The following is a 14190-nucleotide window of genomic DNA, read 5'->3' as shown; positions in this document are numbered from 1 at the left end:
CAAGCCTTCGTGATCCACTCTGGAACCTTGTCAAGAACTGAGTTAAGTCAGGCATGGTGGCTCATACCTATAATTCCAGCACTTTGGGATGCTGAAGTGAGTGGATCACTTGAAGTCAGGAGTTCGAGACCAGCCTGACCGACATGGTGAAACCCCATATCTACTAAAAATATAAAAACATTAGCCAGGCATAGTGGTACACGCCTGTAATCCCAGCTACTTAGGAAGCTGAGGCAGGAGAATCGCTTGAACCTGGGAGATGGAGGTTGCAGTGAGCTGAGATCACACCACTGCACTCCAGCCTGGGGGACAAGAGAGACTGTGTCTCAAACAAACAAACAAACAAACAAAAACAACCAAAAGAGTTAAGTTTAGGAGGTTAAGTTCTCGTAATTTCTAAATATGGAATATGTCCTTACTCTACATTCGAAAGTCATAAGAACTTAACTTTGTAAATTGCCTTTAAGTCTTTATTTATTTTTCTTTGAAAGAGTCTCGCTTTGTCACCCAGGCTGGAGTGCATGACGCGATCTCGGCTCACTGCAACCTCCACCTCCTGGGTTCAAGCAATTCTCCTGCCTTAGCCTCCCAAGTAGCTGGGATTACAGGCACCTGCCACCACACCCAGCTAATTTTTTGTATTTTTAGTAGAGATGGGGTTTCGTCATGTTGGCCAGGCTGGTCGCAAACTCCTGGCCTTGGGTGATCCACCGTCCTCGGCCCCACAAAGTGCTGGGATTACAGGCCTGAGCCATCGCGCCCCACCTTGTCTTTAAGTATTTATTGCCTCTTCTGAAAACAGGCTTTTTGGTTATTTGAATCACAAAATCTGCTACATAAGATTCCTCTTGTTCTAATATTGGTTTCTGAAGATGACTTCTTTGTACTGTTTTCAACAATTTGGTTTTGGGGATTTTTCATAATACAGTTCTTTGGCAACCAACGTTTCTTTTTTTTTTTTTTTTTTTCTTTTTTTTTGAGATGGAGTCTCACTCTGTCGCCCAGGCTGGAGTGCAGTGGTGCGATCTCAGCCCACTGCGGCCTCCGCCTCCCAGGTTCAAGAGATTCTCCTGCCTCAGTCTCTCTAGTAACTGGGATTACAGGTGCCCACCACCACACCCAGCTAATGTTTATACTTTTAGTAGAGATGCGGTTTCACCATGTTGGCCAGGCTGGTCTCAATCTCCTGACCTCAAGTGATCCGCCTCCCCTGGCCTCCCAAAGTGCTGGGATTACAGGCATAAGCCACCACACCCGGCCGGCAACAAATATTTCAACACTAAAGAGTTCAATCACATTCCCTTTGGAAGTACGTATTAGTAGGAATAACTTTTTTTTTTTTTTTGAGACGGAGTTTTGCTCTTGTTGCCCAGGCTGGAGCGCAATGGCGCAATCTCAGCTCACTGTAACTTCCATCTCCCAGGTTCAAGCGATTCTCCTGGCTGAGCCTCCCAAGTTGCTGGGATTTACAGGCGCCCACCACCAGGCCCGGCTAAATTTTTTTGTATTTTTAGTAAAGATGGGGTTTTGCCATGTTGGCCAGGCTGGTCTCAAACTCCTGACCTCAGGTGATCCACTTGCCTCGGCCTCCCAAAGTGCTGGGATTACAGGCATGAGCCACCGCACCCGGCCAGGAATAAGTATTTTAGAACTGGTTTTCCAATCTTTCATGACTTCATAATGTTCATAAACTACCTTCTGAATTATATCTACAATTAAAATCACAATCTCTATTAACTGAATTTGACAAAGACCTTTCCTTCCTTTGAACTCAAATAGCCATGAGTACTTCTCATACATAATTCACTTTTCTCCCAAGAATGGAAAAAATACAGCCCTCACGCCAAAAACAGAAGTGAAAAAATACAGCCCTCACGCCAAAAACAGAAGTGAAAAAAAACAAAACAAACAAACAAACAAAAACCCACCAGACATCGCATTCCCCAGGATGCTGTCAGGCCCCTGCTGCCCAGCCTGAGAATGTTCTCTGTGCATACATGGTGCTCTCAAAGGCCTTAATTTCTTTTTCTTTTATTTTTTTTTTGAGACGGAGTCTTGCTCTGTCGCCCAGGCTGGAGTGCAGTGGCGCAATCTTGGCTCACTGCAAGCTCCGCCTCCCGGGTTCATGCCATTCTCCTGCCTCAGCTTCCCGAGTAGCTGGGACTACAGGTGCCCGCCACTGCACCCGGCTAACTTTTTGTATTTTTAGTAGAGACGGGGTTTCACCATGTTAGCCAGGATGGTCTCAATCTCCTGACCTCGTGATCCTCCCGTCTCAGCCTCCCAAAGTGCTGGGATTACAGGCGTGAACCACTGCGCCCGGCCAAAGCCCCTAATTTCTGTACATCTATGCAAACTACTCATATGTCCTCACATTGACTATATTTTTTCATAGTTTTTGCTCACACTGCCTTCCACTATGCAGTCCAGATGTTGTCACCCTCCCACCCACCGCTGCCCCTCTTCTGTTGGGTCTTAAGTGCCTTGCAGGTGGAGTCACACTCAGTGCTTAAAAGACCATGGATTCCAGGAGGGCAGCTTCTCTGCAGCCTCTGTCCACAGAGCCTTGTGTCTGGCTGTGATAGGAGCTCAACAGCCCATAAACATAGGGGGATACTCTTCCTCCCAAAAACAACTCCAGTGTGCCCTGAGGTTGATGGCAAAATTATTTTTTATGTGTGGCTCTTTGTCAGAAAACAGGGTTGCCCTCATTAGGTCTCAACCATTACAGCTACAGGGCCAGGCGCGGTGGCTCACGCCTGTAATCCCAGCACTTTGGGAGGCTGAGGTGGGTGGATCACAAGGTCAGGAGATCAAGACCATCCTGGCTAACACGGTGAAACCCCGTCTCTACTAAAAATACAAAAAAATTAGCTGGGCGTGGTGGCAGGCACCTGCAGTCCCAGCTACTGGGGGGCTGAGACAGAATGGCATGAACCCGGGAGGCGGAGTTTGCAGTGAGCTGAGATCGCGCCACTGCACTCCAGCCTGGGCAACAGAGCGAGACTACATCTCAAAAAAACAAACAAACAAACTATTACAGCTACAGGAGATGGAAGTAGCGGAGGGAGAAGGCAGAGTAGCACAATTAGTAGGAAGCAGAAAAGAACTGACAATTAACAGGCAAGAGCTGAGCCCAGGGAGACAGGATGCAGCTCCCAACAAAGGCCAGAGGGGCAGTGTAGAGAGGAGGAGGAATGAGGCAACTGGAGGGCATGGATTTTAGGAGCAACGTGCTGTGCAAATAAGCCTGCAGAAAGAAGGTGAGAGGTCTAACTACAAATAAAACTGCAAAACGGTGAAAGAAGCCACGAGTTCAAGACCAGCCTGGGCAACACAGCAAAACCCCGTCTCTACTAAAAATACAAAAAAATCAGCCGGGCATGGTGGTGCATGCCTGTAGCCCCAGCAAGACTCCATCTCTACAGAAAAAAAAAAAATTAAAATTAGCTGGGTGTCACAGCATGTGCCTGTAGTGCCAGCTACTTGGGAAGACTGCTTGAACTCAGGAGTTTGGGGCTGCAGTGAGCCATTACTGAGCCACTGCATTCCAGCCTGGATGACAGAGCAAGACCCTGTCTCTAAAAATAAAAATTAAATTAAAAAATTTAAAATGTTAGTGCATCAGGCCGGGCACGGTGACTCACGCCTGTAATCCCAGCACTTTGGGAAGCTGAGGCGGGGGGATCACTTGAGGTCGGGAGTTCGAGACCAGCCTGGCCAACAGGGTAAAACCCTGTCTCTACCAAAAAATACAAAAATTAGCTGCCTGTGGTGGTACACACTTGTAGTCCCAGCTAATCGGGAGGCTGAGGTGGGAGAATCACTTGAACCCAGAAGGCAGAGGTTGCAGTGAGACGAGACCGTGCTACTGCACTCTGGCCTGGACAACAAAGTGAGACCCTGTCTCAAAACAAACAAACAAACAACAAACAAACAAAACCCACACATCCTTAGTATGAAGAAAATGGAAATCAAAACCACAATGAGACAGCACTACATACCAACTAGAATGGCTGTAACGTAAGAAGAAAAAAAGTAAAATAACAAATGTTAGGAAGGATATGGACAAACTGGAACCTTTGCAGTGGGAATTTAAGATGTTATAGAATGGGCCCAATGGCTTATGCCTGTAATCCCAGCACTTTGGGAGGCTGAGGCGGGTGGATCACTTGAGGTCGGGAGTTCGAGACCAGCCTGGCCAACATGGAGAAACCCAGTCACGAAAGTACAAAAATTAGCCAAAACTGCTTGAACCCAGAAGATGGAGGTTGCAGAGAACTGAGATCGTATCACTGCACTCCCCACCCCGGGCAACAGAGCAAGACTCTGTCTCAAAAACAAAAATTAGCTGGGCATGGTGGTGCACACCTGCAATCCCAGTTACTCGGGAGGCTGATGTATAAGAATCACTTGAACCCAGGAGGCTGAGGTTGCAGTGAACCGAAATCACACCACCGCACTCCAGACTGGGTGACAGAGTAAGACTGTTTCAAAAAATAAAATAAAATGGAATAAAATAAAAAGAAATTGGCGGCCGGGCGCAGTGGCTCACGCCTGTAATCCCAGTACTTTGGGAGGCCAAGGCGGGCAGATCATGAGGTCAGAAGATCGAGACCATCCTGGCTAACACGGTGAAGCCCTGTCTCTACTAAAAAAATACAAAAAATTAGCCGGGCGTGGTGGCGGGCACCTGTAGTCCCAGCTACTAGAGAGGCTGAGGCAGGAGAACGGCGTGAACCCGGGAGGGGGAGCTTGCAGTGAGCCCAGATCATGCCACTGCACTCCAGCCTGGGCGACAGAGCAAGACTCTGTCTCAAAAAAAAAAAAAAAGAAAAGAAATTGGCTGGGTGTGGTGGCACACACCTGTATTCCTGGCTACTCAGGAGGATTTCTTGAGCCCAGAAATTCAAGGCTGCAATGGGCCATGATGGCACCACTGCACCCTAGCCTGGGTGATTAGCACAAAACTCTGCCTCAAAACAACAAAACATTATTATGAAGTTATGAAATGGTTTATTAAAAGCTGCATGAAGGCCGGGCGCAGTGGCTCATGCCTGTAATCCCAGCACTTTGGGAGACGGAAGTGGGTGGATCACAAGGTCAAGAGACCAAGACCATCCTGGACAACATAGTGAAACCCCGTCTTTACTAAAAATACAAAAATTAGCTGGGTGTGCTGGCACACACCTGTGGTTCCAGCTACTTGGGAAGCTGAGGCAGGAGAATCGCTTCAATCCGGGAGGCAGAGGTTGCAGTGACCAGAGATCATGCCACTGCACTCCAGCCTGGCGACAGAGTGAGGCTCCATCTCAATTTAAAAAAAAAAAAACTGCATGAAAAAAGGCTGAGTGGAAGTATGCTGAAGGTTAAGAGTAAACACGTTCACTGGGCTAGAAGCTTCAAGAAGGTTCACCACCATATCTCTAGTTCCTAAAGGGCAATACCCAAAACATAACTGAATTTCTTGATGATGTGATTATGGGTAATATTTTCTTCCTTAGACGTTACCTTAGAATCTTCGATGAAAAAAAATTACAGAAAAACAAATGTTTAAAGGGAATAGACCTGAGTTGTGTTGGCAACAATGAAGTCTCTAGGAAGTACCTCTCCAGCCTCCCCTCCCACCTGCCCTCCTCTGTGCACTACGACCAGGGCAATCACTAAGTGGCTACCCAAGGATAGCACCTTCCACTAAGGACCAGGGCTGGGCTGCCATGCCTTCATCGACCTGGCTCTGCTTTCATCCCAACTGGGCAGACCTCAGGTGAATTTGTATAGTAGATTCCCATGCTGGCCCAGCCCGTCCAATGCAGGAAGACCTAAGGCCCAGGTTGGGGTACAAGTGTGGACCTTGGGGATGTCAGATGTTAAGAATGTCTTAACTGCTCTGGAGAAGGAAGAAGACTTTGTTGAAACACTCCTCATACAAACCTAGGGCCCTGGAAGAAAGCAATGGAGAGGACCGAGAAGAAGTGGTATACACAGGCACAAGAGCAGCCCTGACTGTGGCTTACTGTCTCCAAGGCAAAACTTTGGCCTGGATAGCTCCCCAGAGCCTCAGTCCAAGCGCACTGGGATTCTACCAGCCAGCCTCCACCTTTGGCCTATTAAGATCTTAGCCCACTGCTCCACAGCCCCTGCCAGCGTGAAACCAGAGTGAGGCCTTTGCATGAGTTGGGGCAGAACATGCCCAGCAGCAGTCTACCCTTGGAGCCGGCTAGCAGGCTCTCAGGCCACTAAACTCTCAGGGCCAGACTGCCCAAGCCTTACCACTTAAAACCATTCCATTCATTTTTATCATTTTCCAAAGAGCCACAGATTAACTGTTCACTTCTTTGCTTGGTAGGCTACAAAATCTCAATTAGAAAGGGGACAAGATGTCAGATGGTCCCGGCCATCTTCAGGTCCCTAGCGTAGGCAAGGGCTGTACTCACAGGCCAACCTCTCCCATGCAGAGGTGTCTCTGCCACCCATACCCTTTGCCCTGAGCCCTAACACCATCAAGCCTAAAGAAATCTAAAGGACTCATCTTCAAAATCAGACTGGAAGCTCCCAGATTTAAACATTCTGAGCATACTAAATCATTACAAAGCATATCTTTCCTTAGTTATCCAAATGATTATGGAAATAAACTACAAATCCAATAACTGCTGATCAAATTCAGGGACTTTAAAAAAAAAAAAAAAGGCATGACCTTATAACCAGCATCAAGAAGCATCTATAGGAGGAAGCATGTTCCATGCTCTGCTTTGGCAAAGTAGCCAATCCATCCATGAGAAAAAATTACATACAGGACAGGGTTAGGCACAGGGCAAGGGCCTAAGGCTCAGATGTGCAAAGTGGGAAAGAAAAGGAAGAAAGAAGGTGAGTGGATGAGGAAGAACAGGAAAGGAGGGCACTCACACAGGACAAGGCTGTGAGCTGGGGTAGCTGGAAGGCTACACAACGACCAAGTGAGGCTGCCTGGTGGAGAGATGGTGCAGCTTCCGGGGAGAAGGCAGGAATGGAGACAGGTGTGGGAATCCTTCACGTCCAGCATAATCATCTATGATGCTGAAAGTAGTAGGGTCCCCAGAGACAAAACAGAACAGGAGAACAGCAGGAGACTAACGAGAGCCATGTTTAAGAGTGAGGAGGCTAAGGAGTGGCAAGACAGGAGAGAGTGGCAGGCTGGTCACAGGACTGGGGCCTGGAACGCTGCCCATGCTCTAAAAGCTCAGGAGGCAAGCAAAGGCCATGACGCCAGCGCTACCGAGCTAGAGGTGTGACAACAGTGGGGGCAGCCCGTGGGCTGGGTGTGATGTGGTTTCAGGAGAGGAAGGGGGACTGCAAACTGGAGTTAATTATAAGATAAGCCTCTTGAAGGGGAGGGGATGAAAGGATGCAGAAAAGAGTAGACACTAAGAGGGTGCTAAGTTCCAGGGAAGGCCATTGTTAGGAGGGGCTTGAGCCCATCAGAAGGCAGAAGTCTGTGAGACGGGGGAACTGGGCTGTGGGGGCAGACTCTGGAGGCATAAGCCCCAGAAAAAGACATGGGGTGAGGTGAACATGTGGGCAATTAGGAAAAGGGACTTGAGACAAATGGAAGGCACAGGTTGGAGGGGACCAGGAATAAAGCCCAAAATACAGGTATCCAAAGGGTTAGAGACATGAATGCAAAACCAAGAGAGAAAGCAAAATATCTAGAGGGCAATGCTTGTCCCCTCCCAAGGAGCTCAGAGACGAAGGTCCTACTGATCCATCAGGCCAGGCGCAGGGAAGCCAGGAAAAGAGCAGGAGCACAGACACACTCCTTTTCTCTGTGTCCACAGATCTGCAAAGCTCAAGAGCCCCTGAATTTGACAAAACCAGTGCCAAGATGTGACTCTACTCAGGACCCAAGGCTACACTCCCTACCTTATCACCCTAGAGCGACAGCCACTTCTGTGCATCTGCTGGCTGCCTAGACTAAGAGCCTACTAAGGAGCAGAAAAACAAGCCCAACAGCACACACATCACCTTAAAGAATAATCTAGTAGGAAGTGGAAGTGTTCAATACTCACAGGAACAATAAGCCCTTGCCAAGTCAATAAATTAGCTTCATCAACCTGGATGTTACGGAAGTTTTTCATCCCACATTTGCGGATTTCTTCAAGCTCCTGTTGATTGACAAAGCATAAAGGGGTGTCAAATAGGGGAAAGCACCACATATTAAGATCCCTCCTGATGCCCTCAAATTAAACCAAGTGCCAACAATGCCAATGTCAAAATTGGAGAGTGAGGACTAAACTGTGCTTGGAGTGGTTAAGGAGGCATGGAGCTGCCATGGCGGTCCCCTCTGCAAGGTCGTTGCCTCTACCCATGCCCCAGACCAAGACAAGTCCCCACCTCAGTGAACCCCCTAAACACGACAGGGGGAACTGTGCTTCTGCGGATGTACCACCTCCTCTTTGGGTTGGTCATCATGCCTGTTTAAATCCCTCAGCACCCTGCATAGGGCAGACACGTGGCAGGAGCTATACTGAGGTGCTGTACACCTGATACCTTCCAATCAAGATTCATTAAGCACTGATTATGCATCAGATGCTGAGAACCTAAAGATGAATAAAACTGGGGACTGGGAACAAACCAGACACAAACACATATCCAGTTTTCTACCCAATGCTATAAGTGTGATTTCAGAAGGACTCCACCTCAACATGGGCACACAGCAAAGAGAACCATCCAGTCTGGGACTGGGGTGGGAGTGGGGGTGGGGTGGGGACGGGAAACCTTCAATGAGCCTCAGTTTCCTCAGCTGCAAAACAGACCCAGAATGCAGAAAAGGAAGGGGAAGCCATGCTGTGGGCAACAGGACCCCTTGCAAATATGTGGGGTTATTGGTGTATGAACAGTCAATGCAGCAAGTGCCACTTCACCCAGAAAGCACAACTTCACGACTTCAGGGTCCTGCCTGAGATGTCTTCAGAACTGTCACTTGTTTTTCAACTGTGCGCCAGCCTGACATTTCCCATTGCCTCCAACACCTCAGTGAATGCCTGGCAGGTGCTATAACCCAAGCCACCCAGCATGCCCTCCCGCCAGCACACCAGCCTCGCCAACATTCCTCCACTCTTGACACACGAGTGCCACTTAACCCGCCTCAGCCCGGCCTCCCATCCAGTGGCACAACAGCTGCCTCCACACCTGTCAGGCACCTTCTCTTCTGCAGCCTGAGCACCATCCAGCTAAGCCCTGCCTCCTTTGCCAGGCTGCTTCCTCTGGCCCAGCTCCAGCACCCTCCAGAACCTCCTTATATGGTGCTTCAACTCAAAGTGGCATGGGGGCTCCCTATTAGCCCTCACATCAAGCCCAAAAAGCTCATACTTCCATCATACAGTGGTAGTTTAAAAGGCACCCTGAGGCTACACAGGCAGGGAAGGAAACAATTTGCAAGGAAGGGGGAACCAGAGTTCAGGTTACTGGTTATGAGTAGGAAGATGTACTGGGCGCCCGGCCCAGAGCAGCAGAGAGGGAGTGCGCACTGAATGAACGCACGGAAGAGGTGGAACACACTGGTGCTTCATAGCAGGCAACAGGCACAAGTTTCTCCCCACAGGGTGCTCCTGCCTGTCACCCTAATCTGCCCACCACGATCACCTGGACTTGGGCCGAGCCCCAGAAATTCTGGTCCAGCAAGGGTGGGTGGATCTTGAACACAGGGATTTCTCACAGGCTGTGCCTGTGGTGAGAAGAGGCACCGCTGGGAGAGATGACGGATCTATTTCTCCCTGAGGTGTCAGCAGCATGGGCTGCAACCTTCTGCAGTGAGGAATGGAGTGGTCTGGCCCTTCTCCACCTGCATGAGGTCCCTCTTTCCCTGCATAAAGAGGTACGGAACCTGAGGGACCACTCCAACCCGCCAGCTGCTACCTGGTCCTCCTGCTCACTCATCAGAAATGCTCCCCTGGGGATTATGAAGCCTGGGCAGACTCAGGAAGGGGAAAACATCTCACACCCACACTACCACCTCCTTCCACTCTCCAAATAGAATGTAAACTCAACGAGGGCAGGGATCAGGAAGCCCCGGTCCTGCCAGGGCCTAGCTCACAGTGGTGCTCAAACATGTGCTTAATGACCAGGTTGGTGGGTAGATGGGAAGCTGGGGCTTTGGGAGGAAAAAAGAATCTGGGGTGGGAAGGATTTTCTATATCTACAATTCCAATGTTTGGCTTTTTTGACCTTGGCTCAAGACACTAGACTAAGATTCTTGGCTAAAGACAGAATATAGCATGCATGTCCCTTAAGGCTGGAGTCCTAGCAAACAAAATGTTTTAAACCAAATACAGATAGGAAAAAAATATGCCAGATAGAACTTTGAAACTAGACAACTAACAAAAGAAGAAACAACAGTGAATATTTATGGGAGAAAACAAATTTTAAAATCATCTGTAAATAGTTTATGGTTTCAAAAATCCACACTCCAACGGTATAAAGTATGGGCAATGGCCGGGTGCGCTGGCTCATGTCTGTAATCCCAGCACTTTGGGAGACCGAGGTGGGTGGATCACCCAAGGTCAGGAGTTCAAGACAAGCCTGGCCAACATGGTGAAACCCCATTTCTACTAAAAATACAAAAATCAGCCGGGCGTGGTGGCGGGCACTTGTAATCCCAGCTACTTGGGAGGTTGAGGTAGGAGAATCGCTCGAACCCGGGAGGCAGAGGTTGCAGAGAACCAAGATCGTACCACTGCACTCCAGCTTGGGCGACAAGAGCGAAACTATCTCCCAAAAAAAAAAAAAGTATGGGTGATAAACACAAAGTAAATTCCACAAGAATTACAAAAATATGGCAAGATGGAACTCAACTGTAACACGAGAGTGAAAACCTGTATCTTGCTCAAGAAAAAGGAGAGGAGGCAGTCAGTGAGGAGCACTATGGGCAGGGGTGCAGGAAGGACACTTACTGGTGCTTTGGGATCAAGGAGATCCAGGGGATCCACAGACAAAGAGAAAAGCAATACTGCCATGGGAGTGAGCCACACACCTGGCCAGAAAGAAGAACGGGTAATCCTGAGGATGCTAATGAGAGCAGGGTTGGGAAGCTCAGAGAATCCAAAGCAGGGTTATCAGATAAACTCCTAACTTACCTTGCCGTCAAGTTAAGCTCTCCAAAGACAGAAGAGGCAACCTCCTTTACATAATTCTAACCAACAAGGAAGAACTGATTATAAGGTAGAAGTGAGAGAAACAGACAGACAAACAAACAAACAAACAAACAAACAGGCCCTGACATCTTCAGAGAATGATGAGCATCCCATAGAAGAAAATTTCTCAACAGCGTGTTGCGGGAATCCAGATACGACTCTGCACTTGAGCCTCCCAGGCCCTTCCTTACCCTGAGACAGATGCCAGGCATTGTGACCAACCCACCCCAATTTCCCAACGTCCTCTACAGCTTCCACTGAGAACCACGGGCACTATGAGCGGCCAGGATGCTAAAAGACCTGCACTGCACAAGATCAGCCCTGTGGACAGAAACCATTTAGCCCAAAATGCCAATCATGCCTCCACTGAGGAAAACAACTTCAAGAAGATAAATTCAGGCCGGGCACAGTGGTTCACGCCTATAATCCCAGCATTTTGGGAGGTCAAGGCGGGTGGACTGCTTGAGCCCAGGAATTCGAGACCAGCCTGGCCAACACGGCAAAACACTGTCTCTACTAAAAAAAATACAGCCTGGGCGCGGTGGCTCACGCCTGTAATCCCAACACTTTAGGAGGCCAAGGCAGGTAGATCACGAGGGCAGGAGTTCAAGACCAGCCTGGCCAAGATGGTGAAAGCCCATCTCTACTAAAAATACAAAAGATTAGCTGGGCGTGGTGGCAGGCACCTATAATCCCAGCTACTCGGGAGGCTGAGGCAGAGAACTGCTTGAACCGGGGAGGCGGAGGTTGTAGTGAGTCAAGATTGCGCCACTGCACACTAGCCTGAGTGACAGAGAAAGACTCTGTCTCAAAAATAAATAAATAAAAATAAAAAATAAAAAAAAGTAGCCAGGCATGGTGGTGTGCGCCTGTGGTGTCAGCTACTTGGGAAGCTGAGAGATGAAAAGTGGGAGAATCACCTGAGCCCTGGCAGTCAGGGCTACGCAGTGAGCCAAGATTACAACCACTGCACTCCAGCCAGGGCAACTGGAGTGAGATCCTATCTCCAAAAACAAAAAAAGGAAGAAGAAGAAAGAAGAAGAAAAATCGGAAACATTCAGAGATCAGTTCCATCTGAATATATGAGACTCAAAAGGCCAGATGACTCAAACCCTCAAGATGGTTGTAAACCCTCAAGCAAAACTGTGCCCCGATAACTGAGAATGGTCCTGATAGTGAAGAATTAGGGAAGGAATTGAAGGAAACCAATGTAAACTCCAAGAAGTGGAATTCAAAAGGATGTTACAAATGACAGAAGAAAGGACCTGATAAAAACCACAAGAGCAGCCCAGCTCTAGAACAGTTAGGAAGACCAAAGCCAAGAATGACAGACGCTTACAAACAACACTCCCACAAAGGTTTGTTTCAGTTCTGCTCAGAGCAAGAAGCAGCCCAAATCAGCTGCTCAGGGCTGATGGTGCAGTGCTGACAAATGGAGAGAGAAGAGTTCAAGGGAAAGCGCGCCAGGCAGCTCACATGTTCCTTCTCTTGATGGGGACAGCAGGCTTCCCAACCAGGGCAGGTGGTGCAGGAGAAAGAGAGCAATGCTTCTTAGAATGAGGTCCACTTCTGAGCCCAAGTAGACTTCAGTGTATAGAGGGAAACTGAAAGAGCCCAGGGGTGCCACCCAGCTCCTGAAAATGGAAAACATCCACACCCCAAACTCAAGTCCAGAGAGCTCGATGCCCACTCCAGGACGAAGTGTGGAGCATGGCAGAGAGGGATGGTTACTTAACAGCTCTGCAAGCATTAACAGGAGAGATGGGCCCTGGGCCCCAGCAGAAGGCCACCGACCTAAGTCCTGAGAGGAGATGGGAGACCAGGAGACTGCTGTGTACAGCCAGTGCTCAGTCACACGGTTCAGATGTACACACCTGCGTCTTGGCAAAGCAGTTAACAAAGTTTCTCTTTTGCTTCTTTTTGGGGTCTACAATGAAGCCTAGAAAACCGTTCAAAATCTCCCCAAATGATCCTCACACAAGGCCAGGTTCCAGAACCCATCAGGAGCCATTCATCAAGAAATCTAGGCTGGGCACGGTGGCTCACGCCTGTAATTCCAGTACTTTGGGAGGCCGAGGCGGGCGGATCATGAGGTCAGGAGATCAAGACCATCCTGGCCAACATAGTGAAACCCCGTCTCTACTAAAAATACAAAAATTAGCTGGACATGGTGGCACGTGCCTGTAGTCCCAGCTACTCGGGAGGCTGAGGCAGAAGAGCTTGAACCAGGGAGTCAGAGGTTGCAGTGAGCCGAGATCGCACCACTGCACTCCAGCCCGGTGACAGAGCTAGACTCTGTCTCAAAAAAAAAAAAAAAAAAAAAGACATCTATGCCAGGGCTAGGCATGGTGGTTCATGCCTGTAATCCCAGCACTTTGGGAGGCCAAAGCAGGTGGATCACATAAGGCCAGGAGTTTGAGACCAGCCTGGCCAACATGGTGAAACCCCATCTCTACTACAAACACAAAAATTAGCTAGGCATAGGGGTGCATGCCTGTAGTTCCAGCTACTTGGGAGGCTGAGGCATGAGAACCGCTTGAACCAGTGGGGCAGAGGTTGCAGTGAGCCAAGATTGCATACTGTACTCCAACTCCAGCCTGGCCGACGGAGCGAGACTCTGTCTAAAAAAAAAAAAAAAAAAAGGCCAGGCACGGTGGTTCACGCCTGTAACCCCAGCACTTTGGGAGGCTTAGGTGGGTGGATCACGAGGTCAGGAGATGGAGACAATCCTGGCTAACACAGTGAAACTCCATCTCCACTAAAAATACAAAAAATTAGCCAGGTGTGATGGCACGCACCTGTAGTCCCAGCTACTCAAGAAGCTAAGGCAGGAAAATCACTTGAATCCAGGAGGCGGTGCTTGCAGTGAACCAAGATGGCACCATTGCAGCCTGGGCAACAGAGTGAGACTCCGTCTCAAAAAAAAAAAAAAAAAAAAAAAAAAGGCCGGCACAGTGGCTCACGCCTGTAATCCCAACGCTTTGGGAAGTAAGGCGGTGGATCACTTGTGGACAGGAGTTCG

At 48.9% G+C, this 14190-nt stretch overlaps 1 protein-coding gene across 3 annotated transcripts in view; it reads right to left on the bottom strand.

Annotated features, from left to right (window-relative positions):
• LOC105480662 (ubiquitin conjugating enzyme E2 L3) overlaps positions 1-14190 on the bottom strand; it is a 55669-nt gene that overhangs the window by 19845 nt on the left and 21634 nt on the right. For 2 of the 3 annotated variants that reach the window (XM_011739751.2, XM_071080053.1), the window contains exon 2: positions 8046-8141. The exons of the other annotated variant lie outside the window; for it this stretch is intronic. In XM_011739751.2, the coding sequence (XP_011738053.1) occupies positions 8046-8141 (96 nt within the window). The remainder of the gene's footprint in view (positions 1-8045; positions 8142-14190) is intronic. 3 annotated transcript variants of the gene reach the window in all.

This window comes from Macaca nemestrina, chromosome 15 (genome assembly GCF_043159975.1).
Source record: "Macaca nemestrina isolate mMacNem1 chromosome 15, mMacNem.hap1, whole genome shotgun sequence".
NCBI classification, from domain to species: domain Eukaryota; kingdom Metazoa; phylum Chordata; class Mammalia; order Primates; family Cercopithecidae; genus Macaca; species Macaca nemestrina.
This window is presented reverse-complemented; position numbering and strand designations above follow the sequence as displayed.